This window comes from Calonectris borealis, chromosome 2, assembly GCF_964195595.1.
Source record: "Calonectris borealis chromosome 2, bCalBor7.hap1.2, whole genome shotgun sequence".
Lineage (NCBI taxonomy): Eukaryota > Metazoa > Chordata > Aves > Procellariiformes > Procellariidae > Calonectris > Calonectris borealis.
In genome coordinates this window covers 24,571,770-24,585,601 of record NC_134313.1, presented here as the reverse complement: position 1 = coordinate 24,585,601, position 13,832 = coordinate 24,571,770, and the positions used below count along the sequence as shown (strand labels likewise).

General features: G+C 38.0%; 1 protein-coding gene and 1 long non-coding RNA gene across 6 annotated transcripts in view; both read right to left on the bottom strand.

Moving 5' to 3' along the window:
• The window catches only part of LOC142078608 (uncharacterized), a 390,353-nt gene that overhangs the window by 332,581 nt on the left and 43,940 nt on the right, over window positions 1-13,832 (bottom strand). The window lies entirely within an intron of this gene.
• The window catches only part of RNF19A (ring finger protein 19A, RBR E3 ubiquitin protein ligase), a 70,804-nt gene that overhangs the window by 15,911 nt on the left and 41,061 nt on the right, over window positions 1-13,832 (bottom strand). For 3 of the 5 annotated variants that reach the window (XM_075141368.1, XM_075141366.1, XM_075141367.1), the window contains one exon: window positions 4,949-5,707. In XM_075141368.1, coding sequence (XP_074997469.1) covers window positions 4,949-5,565 — 617 coding nt within the window. In that variant the 5' untranslated portion in view covers window positions 5,566-5,707. Of the gene's footprint in view, window positions 1-4,948; window positions 5,708-8,075; window positions 8,586-13,832 lie in introns of those variants that run through there. The other 2 variants (XM_075141369.1, XM_075141370.1) reach the window with 2 other exon arrangements.

Below are 13,832 nucleotides of genomic sequence, written 5' to 3'. Positions count from 1 at the left end.
GAATTTTTTTCAATGATGTTATGCAACAGCTTTCTTTTAAATAGAAAACAATACTAGGTCCTCTGGTATGAACACTTAAACCAGATCTATAGTTTTATTCACATGAACAGTCCCCCTGAATAGACTTCAACAGATTTATAAACGCAGCAGGGCTTAAATTTATGGCTGTTCAAGTGGAGGTAATTTTATTTTAAAAGATTAAATTGTTTATTTTTACCCCCTGCCCAATTTATAGCAGTTGCATAAAATTAACTCAAAATATTCTTTATCAGTAATGATACTAAAAAAATTATTCCCACTCACATATCCAGCTAAAAATTTAGCTATTTTAATTTTAAAGGAGCTACATCTGAAGCTCTGTGGAGTTCTATCCCTTTCATTAAGTGTTTTAAAACAGCATGTTTGAGGTCCCCCCCAGTTCTGCAAACAAATAGTTGTTTTCAACCTTTAATTTACAGATGATGCAGTTACAAATAAAAATGAGATATGCTTGTCTGTTTTCAAATATTTCTTACTTTCCAAGTAAAAATTTGTTTCAATAATTGCTAGTCTCTTCTATATTATTGCCAAGTTAATCAGCTCTATTTTCCCACTTACAGCAACTGAAGAGATAATGGCTTTCTATATACACAAACAGACTCTGATCCAAACGCTTCTTCAACATACAGGGATACATCCAAGACTCACTAACGTTGTATCAAAGAATCTCAAGCGTAGGCCACAGAATGAAGCATCAATTTACATCCTGCCTCTCATTGCTATTCAAGAACGGGCGCACCCCCGAAAGCACTCCCCATTTGGGATTGATGTATTGGCATACCTTTAGAAAGTGACTTTTTAGACCAGGGCAAATCTCAGTTAAAACTGTACAAGATTACAGGTTTAATTTCAACATTTTGCATTCATTTACAGGTGATGTGAAAGCCAAAAGTTCTTGTTAGGCTGAAAGAAGGGACAACCAACCGAACTGAGCAATGAGTAAAACAAAAACCAGAGGCAAACAGCAATTAACTGAAGAAAGGATGTACAGTGAGAGGAAAAGGGGAATGAAGAATTTGTACTCTTTTGCCCAATCTGCTTTTTGCTTGACATAGATAAGAAAATCTAGGAATTGCTGCTCTCTTCTAATAATGTCAGCAATACAACCTCACAGCAAAACCATTAAATAATTCAGACAAGAAAAGACAGAACACATCTGGAATACTGATTCACTAAGGCTTGTTAAAATGACATTGGAAAACTGATATGAAGAAACAGAATCTCAAAAAATTAGTCTGGAACAAAGCCCAAGAGGTTTGCTTTTCCATGGCTCCTTCCCCAGGGAAAGATCACCTATTTGCCAGTGTCCCCTACCAAGCCACTGCAGGTAGGCTGCAGCTGGCCCAGACTTTCACAGGATTTCAGGTAACAACAACGGTCAGGATGCATTTGAACTTGCAACAAAAGCCGAGGATGAAGTAGCCCAGGGTCAGAAAGACCGTGATGCCAGCGGTATGGACCATTTCTGGCATTAGACTGCTTTAGTGCTAGAGACCCCACAGCTCCCAGGCAGCTCATCCAGGGCATAACTACTGCAACAGAGGTTCTCCTCCAAATGAATCTGTAATTCTCTTGTTGGGAAGTTCTCCACTGGGACAGGAGAAGCAGTAATACACTTAATACTGCAGTTAACTTTGTTTCAAGATCTGTTGCATTCCAGTTTTGCCATCTCTAAGACCTGTTTCTACCCCAAATAGAGTGAAAGACAGCTGAAAGAGATACTTACTTCTTAACTGTTCTTTGCTGTTTCCTGAGAACACAGGGGCTCACGATGTAGGAAAAAACCATTATAACAGACTAACCTAGCTTCCCTCCTTTTTTTTTTCCTTCCTCATTTTTTTCCCCTCAGGGATCAAAGTTTTTATAATTATTTGCTCTTTATCTGGTCCAGATCTTTGTTGAAGTGTGATGCCCAAACCCTGAAACAATATTACATGGGATGTTTCATCAATGCTGAGAAGAGTTGACGCACTGCCATGCACCATCCACTCAGTTCCTTCTTTTACCTATTTGTGCAGTAAATTTTTCCTACCAAAATGCTCTACTTTGCACCTATTTCTTATTTATTACAGTACTTATTTCTAATTTTAAAGACAACTTCAGGAAATAATGCTACCCTCTGAAGTTACTGCACCTTTCCTACTTTGAGATTAATTGCAAATTTAGTAAATGCATTCCATCCAGCTCCTTCATGAAATACTTGATCTATGCTAAAATCAGGTCAGCTACCATCACAACCCTAGTGCATTCTGCCAGTACTACGTATTAAAAACTGTTCAGAAAAAAATATATAAGCCCTCAGTTTTAATTGCACATTGTACAAGTTGATTACAGTTGCCAAAGCAATTAGAAACTGTGACTACTGTTGTACCACATAATTGTTAAAGCAAATGTCTGCTGATCTGAAGTTTGTGGTTACTGTATGTGATACCTCACCTTTAAACAATGTTTGTTAGCATAGGCTGCTCAGTGAAAATCTGAATAGCGTCTGTTTCCCTAAAACCTCACGCCCGTACAATTCCTTCCTCCATCCTCCTTCTGTGCTCCACAACAACACTAAATCCCCTTAATTACCTTCTATACTGCTCCCACTTCTCCCTCCCACCTCCCTCTGGGTGCTTTCTCTCAGCTCCCCTGGCTAACAGCGAGGTGAGAGACCAGTGCCGCAGCAGGCTCCCAGCTAGGCACATACCAGCTTGCCAGACTGTGCTGCGGTGGCTGCCTGGAAGGCCAAATTTAAAGAGGTAACTGTAGGATTCATAAGCAGGTATTTCTCTTGCTGGAGGCATTACTGACTGTCTCTCTTTCGCTCAAGTATTATGTTTCTTTCCCAAAAACATCTTAGATTAACTTATGCTGAACACTCAATCCCCTCTGCCCAACGTATCTGAAGGTGCTAAAGGTTTCAAAAGCGATCAGGAGAAGGATGGGAAAAAGACAAAACATGATCGCATGAGCTCTTGTTTCTTTAGGATGACAACCATAAAGAATGATCCTACTGAGAAGTACCCAAATAACCAACTTATCCGATTTTAAACTAGTGATGAGAATTCAGTGAGGGAGTACTATCTGTGGCTAAAAACAGAATCTGTCTATCACTGTGAAGCATTTCCCTACCACATAAAATATATTAGGAAAAAGTCATGTTATCAAAGGTACAGTTAAGGTCACCCATATAGTAGTAGTTTGTTCCCCCCACACATAAACATTGGCATAGTTTAGCTGCCTAGCAATATACTGTGTTTTCCACAGGATTCCACCCTCAGAGTAAGGAGCATGCAGTAAGCAGTTCTGGAGCAATGATTTAAGTATTTGCTATATACTAATACATTGCTGTGGTCCCACACGATTGCACGGAACTAACTTCGCTCTGAAGACCCACTTTTTATTTTTAGAATGGTATTATCTATAGCAATTATTATTACAGTTTCTGACCATTTAAAAATACTTAGAATTTTTTTTTTAAAGGTGAGAAAACTGAGGCACAAAAAATAAGTCTCCATTAAACAAATCTGCCTTAGTCTACTTACTGAAGTACTAAAAAAGTATCTGAATCAGTGAAACATGGTTTAACAGTTCTTTCATGCTTCCCCTTACCTTGAGTAACAAGTTTGTCCAGAACACGAAAACTCAGGGAAACTTGAGCAAAGCATACTTCCACCTATCAAATAATGCCTTCTAGTGGTTGTCTTCTTTTGCAGTATCAAAATATTAAGAGCAAGCTGTACTGGTTTTGTCCACATGACTCTGTTACAAGCTCATGCAACCAATCCATCTCTCAAGTCACTTTTTTCTTCCCTGCTCAAACTATACCACAGCAATGCCATCCACTCTGGACCAGATGACCTAAGAAACTATCACCTTTCCAGTCCCTGCTTTTGACCCACATTAGCAAATTCTGTTTTACTTAAAAGTATGAAAGCAAAATTGTATTTCAAATATGTTTCTTAACATATAATTTAAATTTGAAAGCCTCCTAAAACATTAAGCGCCTGAACATTAACATTGGAATATTTAATCTACCTAATAGTTAGTCCTATTTTGCTTGTTCTCTTCAAACATTCTTCCTTTTCTTCTTTCTACTTACTGCTCATCTTTGAAACAGAGATGTCATTTTCTATGAGCACATCTGGATCGCAGTCATGGCTATAACCTTTAGACATTATGATAATGCAAACAATCTCTATAAAAGCAACTTGCTGAAGAATGGCATTGAGACACCAAGAACAGAAAAGCATGATGAGCTGCTCAGTAGTATTCAGCCTACTCATGTCAGAATTCAGAATGGTTTCAGAACTGTTTAAGTATTAAAGCAATGTTAAAACATTACGTTCCTCAGATAATAAGCAGGAACAAGCTGATTATTATCTTACATCAGAATCCTGTTGACAGGCAACAAGTGGTGTCTCAACCAGCCACAAGCTGGGAGATATCTGAAGCTGGAAAGGCCTTTTTATTGGAAGAAAACCTTCAATCATTTGTCATAGTTAAAAAACCCAAAATATCCACTGTGCTTTAACAAATGGACTAAGTTAAAAGTACAGTCACCAAATTTTCAATTCTCTTTAGTCTGAGCTTTGCACTGTTGCCTTGGCAGTGCAACATCCAAATTTTTTTTGCCTGCTGTAGATACATAGCAACCACCTACCAGTAAGTTTCATGACACTGCTGAAATTCCCTCTGTGCAGAAAAAAAAAAATTCTGTTTGAGGAAGGGTTTTATTTTGGCAGGTGGGTTGTGGTTTGGGGTTTTTTGTGGTGTTTGTTTGTTTTTTTTAAAACAGAATTCTGCTTCCTACCTACTTGTACAACACATAAAATGCTAAAGTAAAGCAATTAAAGCATAATGCTATGAACATTATCTATTTATGCTGTCACTTTTTTGCAGGTATCGGGGAAAAAATACATACCCACAATCTGGAGCTGGGCACCACCTACAATCAGGATCCGCAACCAGCCATCGCCTAAGCATAAACTCTTCGTATTTTTCCATCAAGATGTCGTCATTTAATATCAAACGAATATCATGAGGATTAAATCGTTCTGAGCATTCTGGACAGCTAATATTAACTCTGCTCTCGGAGATTTCTATCCGGAGATACTGACGCAAGCAATCCACACAAGATCTATGGTGACAAGTCATTATCTCCGGGAACCTGTCCTTGGAGTGCCGCAAAAGGCACAAGGGGCATTCCATGAAGTCTCCACTTGGTTTGCTGCTAGAGGTTGTTCCGTTATCGGAAGAGGTACACGTGGAGAAAATAGAGTTCTTGTCTGTACACATTTCTGAATGAATACTTTCAATACTTGCAATTCCATCAACACCTCCATTTAAATCCCTAGACTTGCGTTTCGTGTCTTTTTTTCTCCGAAAAAGAGAGCCCAATGAAATTCTTCTTTTCTTTGGTGCCTTTTTAACTGATGGCAAGCTCACAGAAGAAGCAGAAGACTGGAGGTCCCGATCAGAGCCCATTTGCCGATGTAAACTCATGTCTAGGTCACTCATCAGAAGTGGGTTAAATTTCATATACAACTGTAATCATTTTTGAGGATAAAAATAATAGAGTCAGAGGATACAGGCATATTATGATGTAATCCAATTTGAGAGTCTTCATGCAGAAATTTCACATGTATCCGCTTCCAGCAAATTCTTCAGAGGAATTCCCTATCTTAGGAGGAAAGATGAAAGAAAAGATAGATTAGAATCACATGCATCACTTTTGGTTCTGAAAGATCACAGCACTCTAATGACCTATTGTTCATATTACTACCATCTTCTCCTCACCATCTGACCCAATACTTCTTTCTGTCAGCTTTTTCTATCCTTTACATCCTTCTCACCTTAACAAGCCTGAAATCTCCCTGTGGTCAAGGAATATCTTTCTTACACTTAAGCAGTGCCAAGAATGGCATCTTCACTCCCCTGCTCCCTAAGGGGGGTGGCACGTGTGTCCATGCACGCATGTGTAGAAATCACCATAACCCAAGGTGACAATTAAGTAAATGTATAACAAGTTCTTCTATAAAGCACAGTAACAGGCTTACAGCATTGGCAACTTTTCTCTTTTCTCTACCTTACATTTTCCACACATGCGATAAGGTCATGTACAAACCCAATATAGTTAATTAAAAGAAACAAAAGATTTTTGTGTGTGTTTTGAATCCATTTAGACTGCCAGCAGAAATTAAGTCACTGTGGCTAAACAACTCAAGATATTCTCAAAGCCTAAATGTTCTCAGAGTAGTATGTAGATGCATATTTGTAGTGTAAGGCACCTGAATATTTCAGGAAGCAGAGCTGCAGAGTGACAGACAGCCAACACTGTCTTGCCCTTTGACTTCCATATTGCAATTCAGGCAAAGACTAGAATTAAGGTGATGACATTTGAATTTTTCATCATACTGATTTCATTTAAAAAAAGGCCCACAAAACAGATTCCCATCACATATCAAGCTTCAATTATTCCCTATATACAAGATGATGGCAAGCATTTCCTTCTGTTCCCTGTTGCTTAACTGATTGGCTCTCAGAGAGAAAGAAAGGTCTTTTCTATTTTCCTCCGATAGAGGAGACTGCCACAAAAAGTGGCAGATCACCTCCAACCAAAAACACTAACTTCCCCCAAACATGCAAATATTCCTACTTCTTGGAAGCTTGATTGTACAAGAGGAATTTTTCTAAGTCTCCATTAACTGCTTCTGTAACAGAAGAATAAGAAGGCATTTCTTATCCATCATATCTGGATGCAACTACTGCTGGCACCATTTCTTTCCTCAAGTGTTTCCCAACTTACCTCCCAGAAAGGGGTGCACTGGGTTTCTATGATTTTACCATAGGATGATAAAATCAGAAACTGCAGACTGAAAATAAGTCAAAAGGTAGAAACAAAGAAATGTAGAGAGCCACTGATGATGATACAAAAACATAATTTCTAAACATCTTGGTATGGAGAAGACGAAGGGAGGCAAAAAAACAACACTGACAGGTAAATGCCTCTATTTACCAGAGCTCAGGCAGTCTGCACACCAGCTAGGGACCAGCCAAAAAACCAACTATGTGTTGTATGTCTCCAGGACAGGATCACAGAGGTGACTGGGTCAAGACTAGGAAGGTTCAGAGGAAGACTGACCAGCAGCGGAAACAGGAATCCCCCTCCAAAGAGGAAACACAGAAATAGCCCCGGGCTGTCCAGCTCGCCAGAGCAATGCGTGCCACTGGGCCTTCTTCAGACTACTGTAGCTTGGTATTATATACGTCCTAGCAGGTAGCCAAGTCAACACTTCTTTATACTCAGTTTATACTACCATCCAGTACAGTAGTACCCCACAGGAATACTACCTTCCTCAAGTGTAAGAATTTAAGAGGAGAAAAAAAACCCCAACCACAAAAACAAACAAACAAAAAAAAAACCCCTCACATCTCCTGGTTTTGCTAAAAAGAGGTCTTACATTTTGGGCCACTAGACTTCTGTTGTTGTTGGTTTTTAAGAAAAAATTTAAAAGCCACTATTTTATATGTTTTCAAATGCTGAATTATTATTACTTTTTTCCCTGTTTTTTTTTTTCCCTAATAAAGGAAAATCTTACCTCTGTAGAACACTATCTAAAAATTCTTATTTTATTCCCAGGGTCTAAAATAAAGCATATTTCAAGAACATAACATACTCTTCCTTCTCTCCTAAGGGAACATTTTCAGCCTAAAATCTAGTCAAAAGGAATCTTGGATGCTTTACCTGCTTCTGTTCCCAAAACAAATTTAATAGTTTTACAGCTGCTGTTTCTCATTAAATGAACTAAAACATTCCCTTATCTAAAGAAAAAAGGTAAGACTGAAAAAACTGCTCAACAATGATGACAGAAGGGAACATCCTTCTCTCTAGGATCTTGGCATGATGATATATCATAGATACACGCAACTGGTAGACAGTGTCTGAAATATACTACAGATACACAAATCCTCTAGCCTATGGCTGACAATAAATTAAATTTGTATGTCTAGAAGTGCAAGAATAACCATTATTATAACTAAATACTTACCTAACATTTGTATGTTCACACAGATACTATCCAGACAGTGGAAAGTGCCATCCTCCCCAAGCCAGGAGAGTCCATGAACAACATGAACAGCAATCAAAGCATGCATTTCAAGCAAGTTTTTTTTAAAAAAGAAAAAAATAAAATAAAAAAAGTAGGAAGTAAACACAGTAACACAGCCAAGCCTATGACTACAAGCCTTCCCCTCCTCCCTTTCTCTGGAGAGCAAAGAATACGTATTACAGCATTTTTGCCAGTTCCAACAGATGTACAAAATCAAGAAATAGCAGCTCTGGTGATGAACCAGTTGTACTTTTCTTTTTTTAAAAAACAAAACCAAAAAAAGATTCTCCCATGCTCCGAAGAAAGAGATCAGTACATCCTATAGTTCTCTTTGCGGAATGGGATCTGATAAGCAGTCTCTCAGAAATAGCAGATTGCTCTTCTAAAGAAAATGGTTAAACTTTGTCAGGATTTTTGACTAGAGAAGTTGCCAGTTATTTCAGACAATCATCAATTATGCTCTCTATATTTAAATGCATAAAGCCAGTTTTAAAAGCCATACTCTTCCTTATATAGTAATTTTGGATTGCCGTTTTAGCGACATTCAAAGATGGCTTTGCTGAAGTGAAAAGATTCAGCAGATTATTTATTATTGGAAAAAATGAAGACAAACGTTACAATGCTAATAATGATCATAGCTGTACAAAATCACAAAAGCCTTACTAGCGCAATCTGGAGCACTGGCCAGTTCTCATGTTGCCCAACCCAATGCAGCATCTGCATGTTTTCACTGACAAAAAGAAGGAAAAAATATTTGATTCTGTACAGGCAGAGAACACAACGCCTGTATTATTCCAGTAACAATGAGTCCACATGAAGGAGATACGCTGTCTGAAAAATGAAGCTCTGAAATCACAAGACTTGAAACGAGCCGAGACACACAATTATGGTAATAATAACAAACAATCTTATTTCAAGAGGCAACATTCATTGCAAGTTCTGCACCAGTATAAACTCTGTCAACATACAGAGGAAACTAGTATAGGCAACAGTGAAGGGATAGAAAAACCATACACAGAGTGTAACTCCTAAAAATGTAAGTTCACCACTGTCCTCAACATTTCCTCAAAAGCACTTACCAACTTCAGAAAAAACATGTTTCTGGCTTCCCACCATGCCTAAAGCCCTACTACAAATCCAAATTCCAGCCATGCTTTGCATTCTGCTTGCGCCACAGACTACCACAAAACACCAGTTGCAACAGCACAAACACACCTTGTCATTTGAAGATTTCCAAAAGCACAAGTGATGTTTACAGACGTAACTCACATAAAGCTCAGTACTTAACTGCTATCTGTTCCTTCAGTAATCCTTCCTAAACTGTTTGCTGGGGAAACCTAACTAACATCCAGTTGATTTCCCTCTACAATTCTTTTTGACCATGCTGCTTTAAGTAAATGCTATTGCTGACTGTATAATGGAGGAGGAGAGAAAGGAAATCGGAATAATCTTGCAAAGGGAGTAGTTTTCAACTCAGAGATGATTGGGGTGAAAAATATTTCCTAGTATGGCTCTCCATGACATAACCTTTGCTTGTCTCATCTTACCAATTTCAAAACTTTTAGGAAATGCACTAGGGCAGCTGAGTACAACCCTACTGATTTTGCAAGAAAAGAGCGATAAAGCCCTACTTCCTTAAACCAGCTGGAGACTAACTCCCTCGTGCTCCCAGCTGTCCTCCAAACACACCAGAGACACAAGCTCAACGTGCTGCTTGCTCTTCCATTCAACCTGGGGTACAGGAGCAACAAATAAAGGAGTCTGCCATCAGGACAAGCAGCTTCACACACACTTGCCAAATGACGGCAGGCTTAAACATTTGTGTAGGAAAGGAGAAAAATCAACATAAACGTAGATGCAGCTAAATCCTCACTAAAACCCTAAAACATTCCCTCATGTCATTGTTGCTTAAATGGCAAATTTAGACTTTTCCTGTTGCAAATGAACACTCTTCATTTTAGACATTTGCTCCTCCTGGCAATTTAACCAAGCACCAACTTTGTGTTAGCATACTGAAAGCTATTTCTTGATTAAAACTGACTACTAACAGCTTCCCTCTCTGACATCTGTAGTTCCCAACATCTATACTTTCTAGCTGCTTTCTGAGATGCACTGCTCCAGCTTAAAGAGAGCTATTAAAAAAAAAAAAAAAAACAGAGCTTGAAGTTCATCCATTGACAATGCATCACAGATTGTTCCTCCCTCTTCCAGTGAGCATCTCCTGTCAATCACATAGTATCCTGGAATTTCTAAGCTATGATGTTTTTAACATAGAGGTATCTCTAAACATCTAGGAGAGGCATCGAAACCACATTTTCTTTTTTGTTTACTCCATGGTGTAAGAACTGTAAAAATAGTGGAATAAAACGTAGAACAAAAATATGCAAAAGCTTAAGCTACTAAATTAAATACCAATGCACAGGATTTTTAAACAGCAATCAAGTTTCTCGTTTCAATGAGCATTCTTTAAATGTCAATTCATTCCACAATAGTTTTAAAATTGGGGGGGAAAATACAAACGCTTTTGCCTGAGGATTTCTAAAAGAATATACCCCTACTCGCTTTACATATGCCTAAGGTTCAACTAAAAATCTGGCATCACTAAGAGTTAAAAGAGAGGGAGGAACAGTCTGAAAAAGTTTAACAATTTTGGCAGCTATGTGCTTCTGTAGCACTATGTCCCATTAAAAAACTCCACCATACTCACGTCAATGCACATGGTGTCAGAGCATGCTAGGACTGTTACTTGGTTTAATCACACGTGATTCAGTACAAGCAGAACCAACACTTTGCAACTTGGAAGTAAACAAATGGAAATTATGTCAAAACAACAAAGGTTCTGGCAGAGCCTTTATATGCACTAAGTTGAAAAATAAAATCCTTTAATGGTAACATAATGCAGCATAGGTGAAATGCTTAATTGCAACAATTAGCAGAACGCACTTATGACTCCTTCAATGTATTACCCCTCAAAAACTAAAATTAAGAATAGTAACATTTTCCACTTAATGTTTAGAAGACTGTAAAGATATTTAAATTCAATTTGTGTGGGTTTTTTTTGATGTCTTCTAACTTTGATTCCTAATAAAAGGTGAAATTAAAGGGTTGATACTGTTTGGATTAAACTGAAAAGTTTATTCTATAAAAGAAAGTTAACAAATTTGTATCAGAAGATTTCTCAAGCTTTTAAAACAAACCCAGACCTACAGATACTTATCAAACACTTACAGTGATTTGTTAGTGTGCCAGGATGCAAAAATGGAAACTCAAAGTGACTTAATAATTCATTTAACTCAAACTGAGCTGCGTATAACTACTTTAAAAATATACTCATGTAAGTTTTACTTCATTATGGCTTTTCTCTTTTGAAAAAGAGGACACCAGTGATCTGAGCAAAAAGTAATTCTTATCTTTCAGACACTTCTGCAGGAAGATATCTTTACTTTCCCATCCTGCTTTGTTCTAAGAGCCACATATGTGAATGCTTCTCTTAAAGCACAAAGACCATTCGTTCATGAAAGTTACCAGAGTTGCTTCTACTACTAGTAAATCTTTTTCAGAGTGAAAATTACTTGATCATTTAGTTAACTAGGCTCTCCTTTCTTTATGCTTATGATGGACTACTGATAGCTGCACAGAGACCATTATTTCAAAAATAGGACTCCCAAATCCACAACTGATCAAAGACAAGTTTTTGAAAACCTCTAGAAATCTGCCATGTCAAGTCTCAAACTTTACATATCATCCTTAAACAACAGGAGAACAGCTTCAGTGAAATAATTTCACTTTTTTAATTTATGCAAATTCAAAAGACTGGGAGTTGAGTTGCCCGCAAGTACCATACCAAGCATTCACTCACTAATTTCACACTGGAGCTTGCAGCAAGCTGAGTGAAGGTGCTGACAAGACCTGGGACATGCCAGTATCAGCACAGAACTGAAAGCAGAACAGAGTAGGGCCCTTATCCCTAAATGGAAAGGAAGTTAAACCCTCTGGGACGAGCCAGCTTGACAGACGTAGGCCATTAGACCAGTGCAGAGTGAGAAACTAGAGATCCTCCAGGAGCAAAAGGACTTGCTTTAACATATGGGAGTTTCTATAATGCAGAGTCTGTTTACTTCAGGAAAGTCTTCTAGTAATTAGGATCAGTTTAGAGACACCATGTAATGCCTTGTTAAAACTAAACAAAAGACTATTACTAGATACCAAAAGCAGACAAAAGGTTAGAGCAATTCCCTTATCACATGCAAGCCTTTCTTTTCAGCTGTTAATCTGCACTTCAACTGGGATGTTCACTAAAGCAAGAATAAGACTGCTATTTATTTGTAAAGCATCTTTCAACAAACATTGAAGTAAAACATCATGGTTTCTCTAATCAACTTTATGTCCAGATTATTATTCTGTATTCTAAATCGCATTATAAAAAAACCTGATATTCACAGATACTGTTATACAAGAATTTAAGACAGGCAGAGATATTCTAATCTCTTAAAACTCTACACACTGCACTGTTACCATGTCCCAGTTTATTCTGATTGATTGCACTTTATTTTTCCTTAAAGTCCTGTGTCGATTATCTGGAAATTCTATTTTCACTTACAGAACAAAGCAATATTGTTTGTAAAACAATGAAGCAAACAGACAGACTATGAACCCGCTTGGGCTCAAAGCCTGAGACAGTCAGACTGACCAAGCATTAAAATCAGAAGATTGACAGTATTTAAAATACACAAAAGCTTGCAGAGCACACACTGCAGAATTGCCAAAAGTTAACTGATATACAATGTTCTATTTTAAAATTCACAATGGTATGTAGCACATGACAAACTAATCCTGACAGCTAGAAAAATCTTCAACAGCTTATTGGGAGGGGGAAAAAGTTATGCTTCTTCCTTAGAAATTTATGTGCAATACATCCTGTATCACGTGTCCATGACAGCTGCTATTAGGAAAGGAAGTCTTGCAAGCTGCTCAACTCATTCTGAAAGTCTCTGAACGACTGACTGCCAACTCCAGCAAAACTGTTCCTCTTGCAGATAGTGCTTGTAAAGAAGAGAGCGCGCTTAAACCACCTCCCTTCAGTCTGCTGGGTTTGGTTTTTTTTTTATATCACCATCTTTTAAACCCCAAAGGAACACACCATAATCAAACAAAACTGATTAGAAGAGGAACATCTTTTCTCCTACGATTCAAATGTTCAGTAAAAGATTTCGCTTTTGTAAGAAAGGTCAGCCATGATAAGATGGAGCCCCTCTTAAGGGCCCACATTGTACTTTTGCTAACAAATGGCAAACAAGTAAGAATTCTTTAAATTCTAAAAACATTAATTTTCCAAACCAGCAGCATTAAATCTGGGTAAATTGAGTGCAACGGTTGACCAAAGCTAAGAACTCAGTGGAGAGATGCTTTCTATTTGTGAATCTCCAGGCCTACATCTGTTGCAAGTAAGACTAACAGGATCAATTTTCCCTTATCTAACTCAGCGGAGCAGTCGTAGTTCAACCATGCACTCACTCGCTGTGTCGAAAGCTTATCCTATGCACTGTGGTGCATTACTGTAAGCAAATGTACACCAAACTCAGCCAACAGAAACCAGTCTTGGAAACACCGGGGGGGGAGAGAGAAAACGAAACATGACCAGAGCTTTTAACTATTTTAATCTTTTAATCATTAAAATCCTCACGCTAGCACAATTTT